Source organism: Neophocaena asiaeorientalis, unplaced genomic scaffold, assembly GCF_003031525.2.
Source record: "Neophocaena asiaeorientalis asiaeorientalis breed wild unplaced genomic scaffold, Neophocaena_asiaeorientalis_V1.1 scaffold138, whole genome shotgun sequence".
NCBI classification, from domain to species: domain Eukaryota; kingdom Metazoa; phylum Chordata; class Mammalia; order Artiodactyla; family Phocoenidae; genus Neophocaena; species Neophocaena asiaeorientalis.
The window spans coordinates 4,464,839-4,480,677 of NW_020172632.1; the positions used below are offsets into that span (position 1 = coordinate 4,464,839).

Sequence of the window (15,839 nt, forward strand, 5' to 3'; positions counted from 1 at the left end):
GTAATGAAAAGCTATATAGACTTAGTGAATATATTTGCAACTCATATAATCAAAAATGGATTATTTAAAATATGTAAAGAATTCTTACAAGTCAATTTAAAAGAGGGGGAATAAAAAAACCCAACAGAAAAATGGGCGGTTCATAAAAGGAGAATCCAAATGGCCAGGAAACATGAAATAATGTTTGATTTTATTAGTAATAAGGGAAATTGCAAATAAAAAAATTTTTAAGAGAAAAATATTTCCCACAGATCAAGTTCTCAATAATTTTTTTTAAAATCTAACAATATCAGGAATTGGTAATAATATATAGAAGCAGGAACTCTGGAACAAATGTAAATAGTACAACTAATTAGAAGAGTACTTTGGCAACATCTATAGTAAGGTTAAAAATTAGTCATTTCACTTATAGGTATATAAATAAAGTCTAAAATGTGTACTCAAAGGGTCATGTATAAAAATGTACACTAGGGCTTCCCTGGTGGCGCAGTGGTTGAGAGTCCGCTTGCCGATGCAGGGGACACGAGTTCGTGCCCTGGTCTGGGAAGATCCCACATGCCGTGGAGCGGCTGGGCCCGTGAGCCATGGCCGCTGAGCCTGAGCGTCCGGAGCCTGTGCTCCGCAACGGGAGAGGCCACAACAGTGAGAGGTCCGCGTACCGCAAAAAAAAAAAAAAAAAAAAAAAAAAAATGTTCACTGAAGCACTGGAAATAACCTAAATATACAACAATCGAGAAAAGATAAATTGTGGCATAATCAGAAAACAAAATACAACAGAAAATTGGGAATAATCTAAATGACCAGTGGTAGGAAAACAAATAAATAATGATATATTCACACAAGATATTAAACAGCATGTAACACAAATACCTAGTATTACACTTATCAGCATGAACAAACCTCAAAAGCAATGTTAAACCAAAAAAAAAAAAGGTTATGAGACATCTAATGTGATATAATTTCTATTTATATGTCTTAAAACATGTGAAAGCAATAATTATACTGTTTATAGATAAATGCAAATTTAATAAAAAATATAAAAATATACATAGGAATGGTATATATATATAAAATTCAGATAATGGTTAAGACTGGAAAAAGAGGATAGGGAATGCAATAGGAGGGGGCAATATCCAAAGAGCTTCAAGTGTATCTATATGGTTTTATTCCTTAAAAAAAAATTTTAATCTGAAATAAAAACAAGAAATAAAATGATTTTAAAAAAGGAAGACTGCAAAACATATCCTTATATATCCATCAGGCCAGAGAAGAAAAGGATGAAGGGGTCAGAGATGGAAGCAAGACTATGAGAAAGGCACCATTCTAGGCACTAGAGATATAGGGATGAACAAAACAAAGTCCTTGCTCTCATGAACAAGTAAATATATAGTATATCAAATAGTAAATAAGTGCTATGAAGAAAAATAAAACAGTAAGAAAGAGCATAGGGGTGGGGAACCTAAGTAAAATTGTTATTCAATACAGGGTGCTATTTAAAGCCACAACACAGGGAGCAAAAGCAGACAGGTAAGAGAAGTCCAAGAACTGAGCCCAGGCGCTCCAAAATTTAGAGATAAGGAGAAAGGAGATAAGGAGAAACCTTGCAAATGAGGCAGAAAGAGAACTAAGAACAGTGTTGACCTGGAACTGAAAAAAAGCATTTCCAGAAGGAAAGAACGATCAACTGTGTCATAAGATACTGAAAGGTCAAGTAAGATAAGAACTTGAGAACTGACCAATTGTAAAAGTTATTGGTGATCTTGAAAATAGCTATTTTGGTAAAGCAAAGTGGCAAAAGCCCACTCTGAGTTCAAGAAATAATGGGAGTAGATGAACTGCAAATTTTGAATACAGACAACTCTTCTAACAAGCTTTGCTATCAAGGAAATAGAGAAATTTGAGTAGCTGGAAGGGCATAGGTCCAAAGGGATCTGAGCAAAGAAATGCTTTTCCCCAGAAGATAGGAACAATTATAGCATATTAGTATGCTCATGGGAATGATCCAGTAAAAAGGGGAAATTGATGATGCAGGATGGACGGGGAACAACCGGTGAAATAATTAGTGGCTGGGATCAATAAAGAGGGGATGGGATCTATTGCACAAGTGGAAAGATGGGTGTTAGGTGTATAGACAGTTGATTTATTAATAACAGAAAAGAAGGCATACAAAGATTCAAAGAAACAAAATCCCTCTCTACAAAAATTTCAGCATAATAGAGGGGAAAGACAAACCAGTACTTACAAAAATATGAAATAGCTTGAAAAAACTTGCTACAGGGGCACACAAGAGTGTAAATAGCTCACATATAGGAGGGGAAGATTGAAAGAAGAGAAGTAAAGGGTTCACAGAGAAGGTAACGTTTTACCAGAGTACAGCATGTGCCAAGAAAAGTAGCACAAAACTGCATAACAGAATGTGAAGCTGGAAAGTTAAGAATCAAAAAATGGAGGGACTTAGACCTTATCTGTCGTGGTTAAGAATTTTGCTTAGACGGAACCAAATGAGAGAACACAATTCATTTATACTCCAGTTAGTGCTCAGTACCTGCTCAGTAATGTATTTTCACAGAATAGCATTTAGGCTATCATGTAATAAGAGCACTATCTAATAGGATTACTGTAAAGATTAAATGAGATAATCTATGTAAACTCCATAGAATAGCACTTAATACCTAGTAAGCACTCAACAAATACCAGTTATTATTAGGAGAACAAAGACCATTGTTGTTGGTGGTAATAGAAATATAAATTCTCTGTCTTCAGAGGACCAAGTGAACTTTCCAAACTACAATCTACTTCCAACCTTTCTGCAAACAGTTTAATTCTGGTCCATGTAACTAAGCCCACCATCTCCACCACAAAAAAAGAAAAAATAATACACACACACACACACACACACACACACACACACACACACACACACACACACACTAGAAAAGGACTATAATATACTCAGTTTCCTATGACTTGGACAGGCTTAATGACTGACTTCATTCTAGGAACCAGTATGAAAATAAGACCTATGTCAGAGTGAAAGTCCCAGAACAAATCATCTTCTTATCTGCCAGTTCTCCCAAGTAAAGAATATCCTAGAAACAGACCAGATCACCAGAGGTTACCCTACATATCTACCAAACCCATTATGATAGGGTCTACACCCAAAGGATTCAGTTGAGAATAAACAGGCTTCTAAGGTAAAGAAAAATTTGATAATCTAAACATCCTATAAAATGCTAATGATTAAATTATGGTATATCTACACCATGGACTTCTAAGTGGACAAAATATATTGAAAAACACTTAATAAGAAAATGTTCACAACATTGTTAAAGATAGTATTATACCATTTCAAAATTATAAATTACAACTGCATAGCAAAAAGGAATAAACGTTACCAGTGGTTAATGCCAGGTGGAATGATTATAGGGAATTTAAATTTTTTCTTGTTATCTAAATTTCCTACAAGGACCAAATAATACTTTTGTTTATTGATCAATATTTTTTAATTACTAAAAAGTAAACAACTCAAGTCAAATCTCTCCTTTTCTCTAGAGAAACAAGCTTACTTAATATCACTTCTAATCATTTCTCTACATATCTAAACACAGTAAATTACATTTTAGGTAAACATATAATGGGAGGTGTTGTTTTCTGGGTTTTCTTTATAAAAATGGAATTATACAATATATTGTGGTTTGCAACTGGCTTTTTTCATTCAATAGTAAATGGGACACCTCTCCATATCAATATATAAAACCATCTATCTATTTTAAACACTTTATTTTTTTTAATAAATTTATTTATTTATTTATTTTTGGCTGCATTGGGTCTTTGTTGCTGCGCGCAGGCTTTCTTTTTAGTAGCAGCGAACAGGGGCTACCCTTCATTGCGGTGTGCAGGCCTCTCATTAAGGTGGCTTCTCTTGCTGCCGAGCACAGGCTCTAGGTGTGCAGGCTTCAGTAGTTGTGGCACGTGGGCTCAGTAGTTGTGCCTCACGGGCTCTAGAGCACAGGCTCAGTAGTTGTGGCACATAGGCTTAGTTGCTCCACGGCATGTGGGATCTTCCCAGACCAGGGTTCGAACCCGTGTCCCCTACACTGGCAGGCAGATTCTTAACCACTGCACTACCAGGGAAGCCCCTCTATCTAGTCTTATAGTTACATATTATTTTCATTGTAGAATGGTATAATAATAATCTTTAGCCAACCAATGGACAATAAAGTTGTTGCCAACTTTTTGCTATTACAGTGCTGCAAATATCATTTAATTGTGAACATATTAAAACAATAACAGCTAACATTTGAATGCTTATTACGTGCCAACTACCACAAGCTTCTATATGAATTAAATATACTACAGTATCACCATTCATATTATTATTTATATAATTTATATTTTTTTCTCTGTAACCTGCCTATTCATACTTGTTTTCTCTCAAAAATCAAGTAATTATTTTTTAAAACTGGCCAGGATACAAATTTGATCTAAAAAGTTCCTAGCAGAATATCCCCAAGAGTTCCATGAAAATGCCTGGCATATGGGCACTCATGCATTTAGACATTCTACAAATACTATTTGAGAACTATGACATGCTGTGAGTGAGCAAAACAGAGTTGAACTCCAGATTCATAGGTTTTTAGCCTAGCAAACATTTGTTAAATTAACTTAATAAGAGGAAAGAAAAGAAAAGTGAAGAGAGGAACACATCAATTACAGAAAGAATAGTACCATATACATCAGCACACACCATTCAATACACAATTATTGGGTTGGCCAAAACATTCATTTCAGTAAGATGGCTCTAGTAGCGCTTAGTTGTGTTTAACCTCATTCAAAACAATTTCATTAGTGTTTTGTTACAGCTGTCACATCAGCGTGCATTTTAAAAAAACATCAAAATTGGTGAATTTTTGTGTAGCCATTTTAATATTGAAGATGGAAGAAAAAAAGCAACATTTTCGGCATATTATGCTTTATTATTTCAAGAAAGGTAAAAACGCAACTGAAATGCAAAAAAAGATTTGTGCAGTGTATGGAGAAGGTGCTGTGACTGATCAAACGTGTCAAAAGTGGTTTGAGAAGTTTCATGCTGGAGATTTCTCCCTGGACGATGCTCCACTGTCGGGTAGACCAGTTCAAGTTGATAGCGATCAAATTGAGACATTGAGAACAATCAATGTTATACCACCTGGGAGACAGTCAACATACTCAAAATATCCAAATCAAGCGCAAAAATCATTTGCAGCAGCTTGGTTATGTTAATCGCTTTGATGTTTGGTTTCCACATAGGTTAAGCAAAAAAAAACCCTTGACCACATTTCCGCATGCAGTTCACTACTTCATTACGTTTTTAAAACAAATTGTGATAGGTGATAAAAAGTGGATGCTGTACAATAATGTGGAAAGGAACAGAATGGGGCAAGGGAAATGAACCACCACCAACCACACCAAAGGCCGGTCTTCATCCAAAGAAGGTGATGTTGTGTATATGGTGGAATTGGAAGGTAGTCCCCTATTATGAGCTCCTTCCGGAAAACCAAACAATTAATTCCAACAAGTACTGCTCCCAATTAGACCAACTGAAAGCAGCACACCACAAAAAGCGTCCAGAATTAGTCAACAGAAAACTTATAATCTTCCATCAGGATAACGTAAGACCACATGTTTCTTTGATGATCAGGCAAAAACTGTTACAGCTTAGCTGGGAAGTTCTGATTCAACAGACACCGCACATTCGGATTTCCATTTATTTCAGTCTTTACATAATTCTATTAATGGAAAAAATTTCAATTCCCTGGAAGACTGTAAAACGCAACTGGAACAGTTCTTTGCTCAAAAAGATAAAAAGTTTTGGGAAGATGCAATTATGAAGTTGCATGAAAAATGGCAGAAGGTAGTGGAACAAAACGGTGAATACATTGCTCAATAAAGTTCTTGGTGAAAATGAAAAATATGTCTTTTATTTTTACTTAAAAACTGAAAGAACTTTTTGGCCAATCCAATATAATTACCCCTTAAAACAGTCTTGCCAGACCTCGTGGGTCTAAGCTACTATCTTCACATTAATCTTAAAACACTGCTTTATTTACATCATTTTCATGCTCAAGAACTCATAACTTCTCTCTTAGTATTTCTCAAATATACTTCACCCATTCTCTACACTATCTATTTCAAAGCTTCACTTGCTAAAGGCTTCCCTTCTGTTTCCCACTCCTTCCCGTACAACTTCTTAGAGGACCACTTAAGTTGACCTCAATGCCTACTTTACAGGAAAAAAAGTCCCTAATCCTTCCAGAAGAGAAGGAAATCAACACTTACCAAGCTACAGATCACTAAAAAAAGCAGAATGGATGTCCTGGAGGTATGATTAACATTTCCAAAAACTTAAAACAAATTACATATAGAGAAGTAAAATTCCACAGGCTATTTTAATAAATGCAGACTGGTAAACAAGTATTTTGAGGTGTTATTTTCAACAAAATATTCTTTTAATCAGGTCCGCCTCTGGTACTTATTCACACATTCAAAAGATAAATAATTATAATACAATGGATGTGTACTGTAATGGACCATGTATAAAGTCCTACTGAAATACAGTCAAAGGAGGGATCAGTTCTGCCTGGAAATGCTTCACAGAGATAACATCTGAGCAGGTCCTAGAAGGATAATTCAGCTCTCTGGGCTGCAGATGCCTCATGTCTACTTCTGGTTACAAAATTCAGAGAATTTAACTTTAAGATGGTTAAATCTTTAAAATTCATCTAATATCGAGGTTTTCCACCTTTATTTTAAAGTAACAAAATCTTTCCTTTAAGAGTCTAATTGAAAACGTTGGTATATAAAACAGATAAAAGTGGACCTGCTCTTTTGAAAGGAGAGGAAGTTATTGGAAAACACTGCTATTCTTAATCAACACCCTTCACTTTAAAATAAGAAAACTGAGACACTAAGGACAATGATCTGGCAAAAGACCACAAAAATGTAGAAATGCAACAATTACTCAGACAATACTTTTTAAGCATTATCTCCTCTTTCAAGTCTTTTCTAACTTTCTCCCCAGGCAGAGTTTATACCACTCCTTACTTTATTCCTTGCTATACCCAGCACATACTTCTATTATAGTTTCTATAAAACTTTAGTGCTCTAGTTATACCTTTTTTATGTGTCTGTGTCCCTCTACTACATTGGAAGCTCCCTGAAGGCAGGGACTGTCTTAATCATCTTTGTATGCTCAGTACCCAGAATAAAATATCATTTATTAAATTATATTCAACCAAGTTTCAGAAAAGATTTAAGATAGCTCTCAGCGCTTAGCACACAGTTAAGACTTGGTAAGTATTTTTCAAATGAATATGCCAAAAATGAGGTCATTAAATGAAACAATACATCAAAGGTAGTTAGAACAGTATCTGACACATAGTGTACATTCTATAAACATTACCTGTTATTATGTAACTTTATATAGGCAGAAAAAAAACTGAAGCTGTTATTTAATCTGGACAGCAAAAACTAAATAACTTTTATCAAGGTTTCAACTTGCTCATTTACATTATTACTACTATAACCACATCTTTGATGAGAAAGAGAGAAAACTTAGCCCATTCATAAAGATCTTCAGCCTGGGAAGAACAGTACAAAGAGTTGTGTACTGTTAATCTCTAGATGTGGAGTGAAAGAAGAATTTAGGCCTGTCTTCAATTTAGGGCTAAAACACTTCCTTCTAGACCTTAGTTTCAGTCACCTGTCTTTTGCGGGTGGTGGGGAGTGAAAAAGATTAAGGCTAAGGTTCTTTCCTGCTCTAACAATGTAGGGGCATACAACAAATTTAACCTAGAATCCTTCAGCTTTCAACTCAGTAAGAACTTTATAAAAATCAGTAAATTGTGCAGGGCATTTGGTGTCAGATGGACAGGGTTCAAACCAGCTCTGTTATTATTCAGCTGTATAATTCTGAACAAGAAGCAGACTCTCTGGATCTCAATTTCCTCAGCCTTTAAAATGAAGTTAGACAATATGCTCTCTCCTTAAAATACATTACAGTCATGACGTTCTATGGAATAAGTTACCTGTGAAGATAATATTTAGGTGGGGATTGAGCCACCAGTTATCAGAGATGTTTAGAGGATTATGGCATAAACCAAAAGTTGAGAATTTCAGGATTAGAAGAAACCTTACAAGTCTTCTATGACTCAGTTGAGATTCAAGTCCTCTCTAACACATTCTTGGAAGAGTTCACCCAACCATTCTAGCAATGAGAAACAACCCATGGAAATAAGTCACTTCATCACAGGCCAACTCTGATGTCTAAATTCTTTTACTGAAACCACACGATCCTCTAGTAACTTCCACCCATTAGTTTTACCCCTCTTTCAACTACAGGCACCTCAAGTATTTGTGGATAGTGATGATATGCCCCTTAATATCCTCTCCAAAATTAAAATCCTCAGCCCCTTCACCCTTTCCTCATAACAGAATACCAAGACTCCCTGACCATCCAGCCTGCCATCCTCAGGAAAACCTCCACTCTTGCTTTAGCGAATGTCATAACTACTCGAACAACCCTTCCCGTTCTGACATCCTGATTCCTGGTTGGACCCAAGATCTGCCCCTCGTCGAGCTGACACCACACAGATGCCCCTAACTGCCCTTGCCACTTCCATCCAAGGAAGCTTCTGGGGTGGGAAGTGTGCCCCTGGTTGCTCCTTCGGAAGATTAGGAGACGAGAAGGGACCACAGCGGGAACAGAGAGGCCGCCCCCTGCTCTCCTCCCCGGTCCAAGCCTCCTCCCTCACCGGTATTGCTTGGGATCGCTGGGAGACTTGACGATCTCGGGGTCTCCGACATTACTGACAGGCCCCCTCCGTCCCTCCTCCTCAGATTCATCGGCTCCCAGACGAGCAACCCGGCCGCTCTCGTCCAAATCCTGTCCATTGGGCTGCAGGTCAGGGTAGCTGCAGGTGGACTTCGCCTTGTTCCTTCCAGGCATGGTCAGAATAGGAAAAGGTCTGTCAGCCGCCGAGTCTTCGCACCGACCCCGCGCTTCTATTCTCCACAGCGCCGCGAGCTCCCGCCGGCCTCACACCACAACTTCCTCCTGGTGGCACAGACTGCAGCAACCGTGACTCTCCTCAGCATTCACCACCAAGCCGGAGCAAGTGGCATCCCGCTCGCCAAGACCCACCTCCTGCTCCAGCTGCTCCTCCTCCTCAGCGTTCCAGAGGCGGTAGCGGCCGGTGGTGGTGCTGCCGCAGCCGGCGGGGGGACAGGCCTGAACCCCTCCCCCAATCCGGTCTCCCTCACGCCAACTTCCCTCATCCCCACGCCCTCCTGGCCGTCGATGACGCAATTGATTCTAGCCAATAATAAGGCAAGACACCAGTCACGCGCACGTAATCAACCAATGGGAACAGGGAATAAAAAGAACCAACGAGCGCGGGCCGAATTCTCGGAGCACCCAGCGAGCTCTTCGAAACCAGGGGTGGGCGGGGCGAGGAAGAAGAGGCGGAGAGAGTGGCGCGGAGGACGACGGGAAAAGGGCGCTAGAAAGGTTGCGCAGAGTTTATGACCGAAGCGGGAAGGTGGTTTGAGGAAGTGGTTGAATACCGCTTCGGGGCTCAGAGGAAAATATTCCCCTGATGAGAAAACCGATAGGGGAGTGGAGAAAATTAATTCCCAAGCCTTTTTTTTTTCCCCATATTTTGCTCATCCTGCCCCTCAAACCTGGGGTGGAGACTGTGGCCGTGACTCAGCACGTAAAAAGCAGAACGCCGGAAGTATTTTTCTGCCGCCGGATGGAAGCTGCGCTTGAGTGGAGCTGAGCTGAACGCTAAAAGCAGCAGTTTTGATTCTCCGCCTTGTGGCCTGCTAGACCTTCGTGCTGTTCGCCCTCAGGGCCTAAGAAAGTTTAAGAGACAGGTGTAGATGTGTTCAGTCTTGCACGTGAAAAGATTTTTTAGCTCCCCCTCAGACTGGAGTCCACAGCCTCAAGTTAGTCACCTTTTATTGAGCAGCCACCTCGTGTCAGGCTGCTACCCTCAAGTCTTTTTTACCAAAGTTTTTTCTGCTTTCAGTGGCCTTTGGTGGGCAAAATGTGATTGAAACAGACATACTTGAAAATAAAAAGCAGCTGACATACAGTATGTCTTATTAACCATGGGATGAGGGTTCCTAGCACATAACTGGAGTAAATATGAATGAGTGAATGGAGAAACACTTGAAGAAAGGAGATTTATTGTTGATCGTTATAAGTCTTTAAATTTTTCTAGGCCTCCCCAACTCCAGACACAGGGGATACAATCATGAACAAAACAAAAAAACTTGTCTTCTTGGAGCTTGCATTCAAAGGGGAAAAAACACAATAAAAACAGATTTTTTTTTTAAGTGTAAGCTATGACAATGAATAACGCAGGATAGGAGAGGAGAGTAAGGAGCTGGGAAGGAGAAATGCAACGATTCAGGCAGGAGGTGAAACCTGAACTAGGGCAGCAGATGAGATAAATTCATTGAAAAATTATCGTTCAAATATCCCAGTTTGTTTTCAAGAACCTATCAATTTTTAAACTAAGCAATTCCACTAGATTGCCCTCCTTCAGAGCAGTGTATTTTCTTTATTACCAGTCCCTAACGTAGCTTCCCAGCGCATTGTAAAACAGTAATGTTTGTTGTTGAATAAATACCTGAAGTGACATAACTATTCTGGTTTTTTTTTTTAACTCTCCAAAGCAATAACACATTACAAGTAATGATTCCCAAAATTGGGTTCACCTCTTGGTGGGTATCTAGCCAAAAGACACAACTAAGCCAAAGATTGGGAGAAGGAAGGATTAATTACCTGCAGCAAGTAAGGAAAATACTGGGGATCTTTCCTAAAGCAGTGTCTCCCTGAACAGCAAAACTGGGGAAGTCTTAAGCTAAGGGAACATGCATATTCATGAAGGGATTTGGGTGGTGTATGCATACACATGCAGGGGCTTGAGCAGCGGCAAATTCAACAGTGAATTGGGGCAAAGTTTGACAAAGTCCGACCTTTAGTAGATTGAAGTCATAAGGGTCAGAAAAGGTCAACATGATCATTCCTTAGATTCCTACCAGTCTGAGGTCTTAGCATGTAGTTAACATTCTCCAACAGGGTGTAGGAGGTTAGTTCCTGTAGAACAACTCCAAGATATGTATCAGATTAATACTCAGTCCCTTGAGGAGGAACTAGCACTCTTTTATCACTGAACTATTGTTTCTTGACCTTTGCGTCTGTTCCTGCATTCCTTTGTTCCCTTAAGATCATTAATTACTGAGACCTGCTCAAGGGCAAGCATTGTGGCCAGGCTTAGATCACAAAATGGCTTAATCCAAAATGGCTTCTCTTGTGTCAAAAAAACTATATCTGGTTCTTTTCCTCTGAGGACTCCCTACCCTATCTACTTACCGTAAGGAATCTTCGAATTCAGCCAACAATTGGTATTTTCTGAGTAGAAACAAAGAGAGGCCACATCCTAAAGTGTGACCGTCAGTTTTTCCCTTTATAAAGAGGCCTCTGAATCTTACAGGTCACCAGACTATTGAAATAGGGCTTCCCTGGTGGCGCAGTGGTTAAGAATCTGCTTGCCAATACAAGGGACACAGGTTCAAGCCCTGGCCCAGGAAGATCCCACGTGCCACGGAGCAGCTAAGCCTGTGGCTACAACTACAGAGCCTGAGCTCTACAGCCTGCAAGCCACAACTACTGAGCCCACGTGCCACAACTACTGAAGCCTGCATGCCTAGAGCCTGTGCTCCGCAACAAGAGAAGCCACGACAATGAGAAGCCCGCACACCGCAAGGAAGAGTAGCGCCTGCTCACCGCAACTAGAGAAAGCCCGTGCACAGCAATGAAGACCCAACACAGCCAAAAATAAATAAATTTATAAAAAAAGGAATATAACAGCACTCTGTAATTAGGCATTCATTTATTCATTCAACCAACAAATTTAGCGCCTAACATGTGCCAGACACTGGGAATAGAGTAATGGATAAGAAAATTTCCTATTCTCTTGGAGCTTACAAGCAAACTAGTTGGAGAGATATTAAACACGCATGCAAATTTTTAGATTTATCATTGTGAATAGTTTTTGAAAGAGGGACCTAGTTTGGTCAGAGAGTTTCTCTAACGAGACAGTTAGGCATCCATTTGGAAAATGTATAAGAATTGGTATAGGAATGTATAGGAATAGACTTGTTCAAAAGCTCTGAGAAAGCAAGTCTAATATGGCTAAACTATAGTAATCTGGGAGCAAAGGAGAAGTGAGTCAGTGGTCAAGATTATACAGAACCTTCCTAAGAGTAAAAAGAAGTCATTGCCTTGTCTATTTTGTGTGTAGCTGGATTCCTAGCTTCTAGAATAGTGTCTGGCATATTAAAGGTACTCAGTAAATAATGGTTGAACAAATAAAACAGGAAGACATTATCACAGGTGTTTTCCAAGTAGATCACTCTGGCTGATGTGTGAAAAATAGTTTGGGGATCAGGTGGGGGGAGGCCAAGACAAAGAAAGAAGAGAGAGAGCACTTAGGCGGGTATTAAAGTGATATAGACACTAGAAAATGATGGCTCGGATTTGAGGAGTAATAGAGATACATGTACACAGATATGTCATATATTCAGGAGGTAGAATTGACTGGTTTGGGGTAGTAACTGATTCAATGTGGAAGAATGAAGAAGGGAGAGGTGTCACTCCCTTGTGTCTAGTTTTCTGGGTGAACAGATGATGGTGCCAGTATCTCAGTAAACAAGACATTTTGAAAGAGGAGCAGGTTTGGGAGGAGAAAAGCCTAAGCTCAGTTTTGGATATGTTATGTTTGAGTCATTTGTGAACCATACAAAAGGAGGGTCAGGTCTGGAGCTCAGAAGAGAGGCCTAAATTGGAGATGTCAATTTGACATTTATGGGCTTCTAGGTGGTAATAAGCCTTTTGAATAAAATCACCTACGCTCATTGTGAAGAGAAAAAGGCTCAGGAACCAAGCTTTGAGAAGCTTATAGAAGAGGAAGAACTCCCAAAAGAGACTGAGAAGGAACTACCAGAATGGTAAGAGGAAAACCATAAGAATGTAATATCACAGGAAAATTTTCTCTTTGATGCTTGGCCCAATACAATTCTGACCCCATAGCAGATGTCAAAAGTGTCAGATTAGATGTGTTAAATGTGAGAACTAGCAAGGGATCACAGGAGTACTTTAATCTGGCCTCTTCAGCTATAAAGAGAAATACCTATCCAGAGAGGTGAAGCTCACAAGTAACCCGTGGCACAGCCAGGACTCCCAAACCAGGAGTGTTATTTTCCCGTTTTAAATAATTTAGAAAATTGCCATCTTCCATTTGAGTATTCATAATTATTGTGAAGAATATTCCTCAGAGAAAACAGATAAATTAAGCTATTGCCATTTTACAGGAAACTGAGATATTTGAAGGTTAAAAAGATCTTAAGAGCCCCAAGAAAGATAAGAAGCACAGACTATAACTTTTAGCCTTATTTCTCCAGGCTCTCCTAGAGTGTTTAAGTGCTTTTTTCTAATGTGGCCTCTCCCGTTGCAGAGCACAGGCTCCGGACGTGCAGGCTCAGCGGCCATGGCTCACGGGCCCAGCCGCTCCACGGCATGTGGGATCTTCCCGGACCGGGGGATGAACCCATATCCCCTGCAGCGGCAGGCGGACTCTCAACCACTGCGCCACCAGGGAAGCCCACTCCTTCCCATTTTTACCTTAAGGATTTCTCTCCCGGGAATTCCCTGGTGGTCCAGTGATTACGACTCCACGCTCTCATTGCTGAGGGCCTGGGTTCGATCCCTGGTCTGAACCCTGATCGGGGAACTAAAATCTCACAAACTGTGTGGTGCAGCCAACTGTCCTGTCAGGTCTGGTGACCCTTCTCTCCCTATTTTTTTCTGATGAGGTCAGAAATCATGAAAATTAAGCACATCTCATTTTTATGTTTGATGCCTGCTTCAGAAAGTTATTTTAGTCAATGCAATGGCTGTCTGCCTCCCAGAGGGACAAATCTGCACCTTACTCCTAAACATTCAAAGGTAAATTGTTTTATTCACCCCATTACCCACCTTTATAGTTGAGATTCAGGATAATCAGAAATGTGGAATATTGATTCTAGGGTGAGTAGATTGGGAGTGCTGTGAGCCTCAAACCTAAAGTTATCTATCTTACTTTAGTGTCTAACATTCCCCCATTAGTGATTCATTGTCCTCTTTAGAACTCCTCTTAAATGCCAATAATATCCTTGAAAGGAGTAAAAAACTAGCACCATTTTGTGAATGGATTTGCTTTTATTTCCCGCTTTTTGAAGCACACTGTGGGCAACTTGAGATCACCATGAACCCAGGTGATAAAGAGGTTGCTAAATGTGAGAGGAAAGGCACAGAAAGAGGAGGTGGGTAACAAGAGAAATACTATTTACTTTACAATTCTGTCCTGGGCCCATGCTCTAAGCAACTATACTTTTGGAGCTCTAGTTATTAGTGTCCTGCCCACTGATGGCTCTCCACATTTGGTAGCTTTGTATCTAGGTCAAGAAGTAGGCATGTTCTTATGGAGTCTTCTGTCGTGAGACTAAATGTGTGCACAACATACCAAAGAATTTGTGTGATGATAAAAATCGTTTTCTATTGGACTATAAGCATACTTCTAGAAAGAATTTAGTGTTCAAACGTCAAACTAAATTGAGTGACTTTAAAAAATACTTTATGTCAAGTGAAAGTTATTCTATCACAAATCCAGCCAAGAGCTCCTCAACTCTCATCTAAAGATACAGATTTTGGGCATAGGAGGAAGGCCAGGGAGATCAGGAGAGGCCCTCCCACACCAGAGGAGCAAGAGAGGAGAGGAGGGCATTTGCCCCACCCACTTGAGCCCAGGAAGCCTTCTGGGCTCCCAGGTGAGGTCCCCTGCCCTCTGAGACCAGGGGTGGGGGACACGCCTGGGCCCCTTCTGTTCCTTGAGCCTAAGCCCCACCCCCCACAGCCCCCAGGGCCTTTTCCAGCCCTGTGGGTCCTGAGCATTGGCCCTGCCCACTGCCCAAACCTCATCCTTGCTTAGGCCCCGCCCTCCACAGCCAAGGCCTTTTCCCCCCACCTTTTTTCTTCTTTTTCCCTCCTCCTCTTTTTTACTATTGTGGTACTGATGTACCTTCCGGTTGTTGATTCATATATTTTAATTAATTAATTAGTTTATTTATGTATGTATATATGTATGTATGGCTACATTGGGTCTTCATTGCTGCTCGCGGGCTTTCTCCAGTTCCAGTGAGCAGGGTCCACTCTTCGTTGCAGCACGTGGGCTTCTCATTGCGGTGGCTTCTCTTGTTGCGGAACACAGGCTCTAGGAGCGTGGGCTTCGGTACTTGTGGCACACAGGCTCAGTAGTTGTGGCTCATGGGCTCTAGAGCACAGGCTCAGTAGTTGTGGCACACAGGCCCAGCCACTCCATGGCATGTGGGATCTTCCCACACCAGGGCTCAAACCCATGTGCCCTGCACTGGCAGGCGGATTCTTAACCACTGCGTCACCAGGGAAGCCCCATCTATATTTTTATTTTTATATTCTTTCTAACATATCTGTTAGTTTCATAGTCTAATTTTATTTTTTACTTTGTTATTGTTCTTTTTTTTTGGCCACCCCATGCGGCTTGCAGGATCTTGGTTCATGAGCCCAGGGTCAGGCCAAAGCTCCTGTGGTGGGAGCTCTGAGTCCAAACCACTGGACTAGCAGAGAACCTCAGACCCCAGGGAATATTTATCAGAGTGAAGTCTCACAGAGTTCCTCATCTCAGCACCAAGACCCAGCTGTACCCAATAGCCTA

General features: G+C 40.4%; 1 protein-coding gene across 1 annotated transcript in view; it reads right to left on the reverse strand.

Moving 5' to 3' along the window:
- NRDC (nardilysin convertase) overlaps window positions 1-9,315 on the reverse strand; it is a 91,483-nt gene extending 82,168 nt beyond the window's left edge. Inside the window, 2 exon segments of the mRNA XM_024739337.1 lie at window positions 8,793-9,069; window positions 9,072-9,315. Of these exon segments, the coding sequence (XP_024595105.1) occupies window positions 8,793-9,069; window positions 9,072-9,135 (341 nt within the window). The 5' untranslated portion in view covers window positions 9,136-9,315.
- Window positions 9,316-15,839: the final 6,524 nt, after the last annotated feature.